We start from the raw sequence: 6,308 nt of genomic DNA on the forward strand, positions 1-6,308 counted from the left end.
CACCACCAAGAGGGAGAAGGGAGAGCTATTACAGGGGAAGGTGGTCAGCAGGCCCTAAGGAGAGGGGTGGAGGGAGGGTACTGCTGGACACAGACAGGCCCAGATGAAGCATTTGGAGTTTGGCACCTAAGGGTCTCACTGGGCCCTCAACATGCCCCCAGAGCCAGGACGTCCAGCCACATTCCTCAGCAGTCAGAGCCTCTGGCTGGGGTGCTCTCCAGGAGTAGCCTGGGGCAAAGAAACAGGGCCAGTTCCTCTCTGAGCCTTCAGAGGGTGCAGATGCCTGGAGTTCTGGGGGTGGATGGGCCCCATCTGTGCAGTCAGGCAGCCGCACCACTTACAGGTCTGAATTCAAGTCAGAGCTCAGCCTCTCAGCTTTGTGAATTTGGGCAAGTACCTGGACCTCTCTGAGCTCTGATTTCTCCACTTCCCAAGTGGACAGAATAACATCTTTCCTACTTCCAGGGAGATGCCAGTACAATAATCCCAACCTAGAACAGTTAGAAAATGGACCTAAGAGCAATTAGGAAATTAAAACAATACTTTATAACTATGATTGATATTAACTCTCTACTCAAGTAGAGATGAGAAGGATGTGTCTGGAGCAAATGGTTTCTTGCATTCCACATACACACCAAGACTGATGTCAGACACCTGGTCTCCATCTCTCCCCACCTGATCCTCAGGGAGTCCTGAGGTGGGGTGTGCCTGGGACATGGAGAGTGTGCAGACACAGAGAGAGGTTATCCTGAGCTAGTGAGCTCCTGCCACTGGCCTGCCTCCCTCCTGCTGCCTCATCAATCTATCATCCTCTTAGCAGCTGACACCTCTGGCAGCACCTCCCAGCAGTCCGGGCATTAGAATTGCAAGAGGCCCAGTTGCACTGGGGAATACAGATGGAGGAATCTCAGATTCAAATTTGTCTAAGTACTGTGAACAGCCAGACCCAGGCAAGGCGTTCCTACTGCCCTTCTGCCAAGGGGGAGTGGTGGAGATTTTGTTAGAAGTACAAATTGCTTCTTAATGCAGAGGATAAAACTGGGCTCGGGCACCTCCTTAGAAATTCCTCCTGCTCCCAGGAAAGCCACCACTGCATGTCAATTTTAATTTTTGAAATTTAAACTGAGAGCTTTGTGTCTAAGCTCCATCTCATCGGAGGAAGGGGAGGAATAAGTCAAAAAAGGATTAGGGGCCCAATGGGGATTGCAGATCCATAGCAATTAGACTTCATTTGGGTCTCAGACATTTGGTTTTAATTGCATTTCTGGATGATACAATCGACAAGGCATCAGAAATTGATACCAATGCAAGTGTAGATGGAGCTGGCTCTGCCCTCCCTAGTTCCTGGGCTCAGCTGGCTTGGGCTCCACAGTCAGTGAGGGAGGATTGGGATTTGGCTGGATCTGGAACTTGGGGGAAGTGGTTTGTATAACAAATTCACACACCGTTTTCCCCCTAGCTTTTTGAGCACTTTATCCCTGGACTCAAAGCAGATGCAATCTTTGCTTATATTCAAGTGAATGACAATAAAACATTATTCAAATAAACTAAGAGCATAAAGAGGACTATTGACTGTGACAGGGCTCAAGGCAGGGGGTATAATTGTCTTTCAAATGCAATCACAGCTTTCAGCATCCTCCAGGAACTAAAATCAAGCACAGTGCAATTTGGGGGCACACATACAGCTGCGAATATTGTCACACACCACACTGACATGGACCTGCGAACACAGGTGTGTGCACATGTCTGCCATGCATTAGTGATGACAATCAAAACATTATACCTACATAGGGTGTGTGTGTGTGTGTATTTCCAGCTTTACACAAGTAACACACACTCTGGGATTGCCTCTGTGTACACACTCATATTTCTCTTCAAACACCTGGTTAAAATGAGCCCAGGAAGTATTAACATGTTGCTAACTGCTATTTTGTAGATAACTTACAGTTTATTTGAACTCAAAGATCTAAAAAGAAAAAAAATCAAACCATGTGGGGTGTTTCCTTCACTTATGTGTGTGGAATGGTGAAAGGAAGTTAAGACCAAACACACACATTGGGGTTCAGAGTAGGAGCCCCACCACTGTGCACACAAGTAGGGAAGAGCCCAGAAAAGTGGCGTCCCTCCCAGAGGGGTATGTCTGTCTGTCTTACCACACAATGCTGGGAGAACTCTGGGAGCCAGAGGGACCACAGAATTGCCTGGGTTTACCAGCTCTTTTGAAAGCTGCGGATCTAGCTGGTGGTGAGTAAATGGACAGGTGCTGACTACACTCTGGGCCTGAGTGGGTGTGTTTCTGCATGGTATTCTACAATTCCTTTTAGGGCAAACATCTCAGATATCATGCCTTAATCCTGTCTCCCTTTATGCAAACATGCTTCTTCCCCTTCCTCCTCCAGAAAGTCCTGCCCTTTGACCTCCTCCCACAAGGCTGTTAATCTGGAGATCCATCGGTCAGCCTTTAACTCTCCATCCACCCTCCTTGGGGGAGACCCCCCAGGAGAAACCCCCTCAAAGGGTAGAATGCTGCTACCCCACCTCCTCACATCTTTTCAACCCACCCCAGGAGACAGCGTAAGGCAGTAGCTTGGTAACCAGAGCATAGACAGGGCCGGGCCCCAGTTAGATTTTTATGCCAAAGTGCACTTCCAGAGAGGCCCATCCCTGGGGCCACAGTGACAGAGACATGGGAGCCCACAGTCTAAAAACATAATTTAATGCGTCGCGGTGGGTCTGAGTCAGGAGTGCGGTGGAGAGGTGGATTTTCTTTTGCTGGGTTTCTGCTGTGGGTGGTTTTTGGCTAATGGACAGGAAAATCTGCACAAGTGTTTCGGGTCACAAAGAAGGATGCCCCAGGGGAGCTCATGCTCACTTTGGCCTACGCAAACAGCCAGGGCTGGAAGCCCGTGGCGTCAGGGCAGTCGGAGGAGGAGGGGAGGCTGGAAGAGGGCAGGTGTCTGGCCAGGCCTATTCATTCCAGTCAGGCTTGTAAAGTCTGCCGCAGCCACTGCCCCCGCCGCCGCGGCCGCCGGGATTTAGGCTCCTTTAGTCGCTTGGGCGACCCTCCTTCCCTCTCCGGGTTGGGAACAGGAACCAGGAGCACAGCCCGGGGCGTAGTGAGTCGCGGAAGTACTGAAGTTAGGGGCAGGGCGGGGAGGATAGCGGGGATGTGTCTTTTCCAACGATGTCAAGAAGTGTCATGAAACAAGAGTGGTCCTAGCCATGGAGCAGCAAGCCCCGGTGGGCGTAGGACGGCCTGACGCCACCCCCACCTCGCGCTTCCTGCGCCCCTAATCCGGGTACAGAAGAAAGCCAGAGAATGTGCTGTACTTGTTGTTATTGCCTCCATGCGCCTTTCCGCCGTCCAGCTTCACGTACACCTCGTCTCCTGAATCGAGGTGCAGCACCACGCTGTTACTGGCGTAGTCGTAGTTCTGGTCGGCGTCCTGCGCGATGGCGCTGGCCCGAACCTGGGGGTAAGCCGCCAGAGCGGGTATGCCGGTGCACCTCTGCCTGGGCCCTTACCCAGGCCCCCGCATGGCGCGCCCCCTGGCCCGCCTCTGCCCGCCACTCCAAAGACCACACTCCCATCCAGGCTCCGCGTTCTCTCTCCAACTAATCCAACTCCCTCGCAACCCCCTCCTCTCCGCAGCCCTCAGCTACGGGAAGGAGGAAAGTGGGTACTTCATGTACACCCAGCGGGAAGGGAAGGAACCAGGGTCCAGGGACGTGAGGAAAGAGAGGGCAAAGAGGCAACCAGGGCTCACGGGGAAAGCTAAAGAAGAATGAGGTTTCCTAGGAGGAGCCCTTTGGGCTGCAGGCGAGTACGCAAGCAGCTGGAGAGTGAAGTTTGGGTTGCGAGGTCTCTGGGCGTTCCCGCCATAACCTTCAGCGCTACATTTGGATAAACGCTACCAGAGTGCACGGGGAGGCGGGACCCTGTGGCGCGCTCCCTCCCGGGACTCACTGGGGCGCTCGCGGGTGGGAAGAAAAGAGGCTGGTTTCCCAAGCGGTTCGGGGCACGGGGTGGAAACAAGGGTCTACGGGGACTTGCAGGGACCGGTGGAGGTGAGAGGGTCACTGACCTGCCCGTTCTTGCAGAGGTCCGCCCACATGCTGGTGCCGTCGCCGCCGCGCATGAGGATGTGGTAGGTGAAGAAGTAGATGCCGCGCACCTGGCAGCTGAACTTGCCGGTTGTGGGGTCGTAGTGATTGCCGAGATTGGTGACCACGTCGTCGAACTTGAGAACCTCGTAGCCTTCGTGGGGGCTCTTAAGACCCACGTAGAAGGCGATCTTGGGACCGCTGAAGGCGGCACTCAGCGCGCCGGTCACTTCTCCGTCAGAGTCGCCGCCGCCCGCAGTTCCGCCACCCACCACCCCGACACCACCTGACGCTCCCGCAGTCAGCTGCAGGCCCGGCAGCCCGGGCCGGCCCGAGTCGCCCTTCTCACCCGGGGGACCCCTGGGACCAGGAGGGCCCGGCTCTCCAGGGGGGCCCCGCGGCCCGGGCTTGCCGGGTCTCCCTGGGTCGCCCTTGGGTCCCTGGATGAAAGGGGGCGGAGGGTTGGCACTCAGGTCCTGCATGACTTCCAGGGCGGCAGTGCTAGGTCCAGGCGGCGGCGCCTTGGCTCCTGCGGGGCCCCCACCGGGTGCGGCGGTGTAGGGGTCGCAGATCATGCGGCAGGTGCCCATCATCTCGTAGTGCGCCTCGCCGGGGGACGCCGCCTGCAGCAGCAAGGGCACGGCGATGAGCAGCCCCAGCGCCATGGCCAGGAGCACGCCGACGGCCGCCAGGCAGGCGCGCCGCCGCCGCTGCCACAGCCGGGAGGCGACCGCCACCAGCTCCTCCTTGCCGCCCGGGGAGGTAATGTTGAGGCGGCGCGGGCGGCCCCGCTCCCCGCGCTCGGGGGCCGATTCCGCGGGTCCCGGCCGCACCCCCGACGTGGCGACCCTCTGCTCAGGGCGTTCAACTACTTCAACGAGAGGCGCCCGAGCACAGGCGCCGGTGTGCACCGCGCTGGTGCTGCTCGGATGAGCCGCGGAGCCCGGCGCGCATCGTGGGGGGCGTACAGGACCAGCCCAGCGCCCCACCGGTCCCGGAGGCGGCGGCGGAGAGAGGCGTGTGCGGATGGGGCGTCCCGCGCGGGGTCGACGGCACTGCCTCCTGGTCGGCTCACCGGGACTCCGGGCGCTCGCAGGACTCGGCTGGCCTCGGCGCGCAGCGAGGACGCCCGAGCTCCGTGGCGCGCTCTGCTCCGCTCTCCCGCTGCTCGCCGGCTCCCGCGCGGAGGGGGCACCCAGCTACCCTGACGTAAGGAGCCCAGGGCTGAGCGGCGGAGGCGGCGAGGCAGCGCGCGCTGCCATCACTCGGGAGACAGAGCCCTGGTGTCATCAGCCTTCGGTCCTCCTATCGGGCGGCGTCCTTAGCAGAGGCGGCAAAGGCGCGGCTCATCTTGGCGGCGCCTGGGAGCCACAAGTGGGCGCAACGGGCGCAGCCCCATTCCCAGTGCCTAGACACACCCACTCCGCAGCCACACTCCCGCGCCTCCCACCCAGCACACACTAACGCCCACTCGCGCACTAACGGACCACGCAGTCAGCGCCCATGGTCACCCAAGCGCCCGGAATCCTCATGCCAACAAGGTTCTTCAGGGGTCACCTAATCCGTGCAAGCAGAACCAGACTTCAACCCACCAAGGGGAACCTCAGTTCTATGAGGCCCTCCTGAGAAACTTCTTCAGAATGGAATAAATCTTACTTCTGCAAGGCCTTTCTCACACCTAGCCTGAGGACTGTACACTGTTAAATAGTTCCAGAAGACTAGCACCTCCAACTCTTTGAAAAGTCCAAAGCCCCAAATCTTTGTCTATTAACTCAGCCCCTTTCTTCTACCCAGAAAATAAATGGCCCTCGTCCTCTGCATAAAGTTCTTGTAATGCAAGTCCTTGACATCCAGCCCTTGGGGATAATCTTGGTGCCCTTGGCACCCACTCCCAGACCACCACCACCACACAGGTTCTTTTGGGCATCACCAACTTCCTCCTCCTGAAGTCGGTTTCCCTATTTAAAAAATAGTCTAAAGCCATTCTGAGCCAAAGTCTTGAATAAGCTGTGACACCAGATCTAGATAAGAATTAGCCATCTCCAAGGCAGTGTGTGAGGATAAAGGAAAGTTGGGGGATGCTTCTGTGTATTGAGAAGACCTCCAGCTCAGAAATCAAAAGCCCCTGCCTTCTGGTTCTGTTCTCGCCCAGAGCAGCTGTGTGACTGGGAGCAGGTCATTCCCTTCTCTGATATTCCATTTTC

At 56.9% G+C, this 6,308-nt stretch overlaps 1 protein-coding gene across 1 annotated transcript; it reads right to left on the minus strand.

Moving 5' to 3' along the window:
- Nucleotides 1-2,695: 2,695 nt before the first annotated feature.
- C1QL2 (complement C1q like 2) lies at nt 2,696-5,485 on the minus strand. The gene is made up of 2 exons (XM_036886667.2): nt 4,086-5,485; nt 2,696-3,470 (listed from the first exon to the last, which is right to left on the minus strand). Exons 1-2 carry the CDS (start codon nt 4,767-4,769, stop codon nt 3,291-3,293), a joined length of 864 nt encoding a protein of 287 aa, XP_036742562.2. The 5' UTR covers nt 4,770-5,485; the 3' UTR covers nt 2,696-3,290.
- Nucleotides 5,486-6,308: the final 823 nt, after the last annotated feature.

This window comes from Manis pentadactyla, chromosome 8, assembly GCF_030020395.1.
Source record: "Manis pentadactyla isolate mManPen7 chromosome 8, mManPen7.hap1, whole genome shotgun sequence".
NCBI lineage: Eukaryota > Metazoa > Chordata > Mammalia > Pholidota > Manidae > Manis > Manis pentadactyla.

Excerpts from the sequence above, each read along its gene's own strand:
- C1QL2 (XM_036886667.2), bottom strand. The coding sequence starts at position 4,769 with ATGGCGCTGGGGCTGCTCATCGCCGTGCCCTTGCTGCTGCAGGCGGCG. Across the intron at positions 3,471-4,085 it reads ACCTCTGCAAGAACGGGCAG|GTTCGGGCCAGCGCCATCGC; the intron begins GTCAGTGACCCT and ends GCTTACCCCCAG.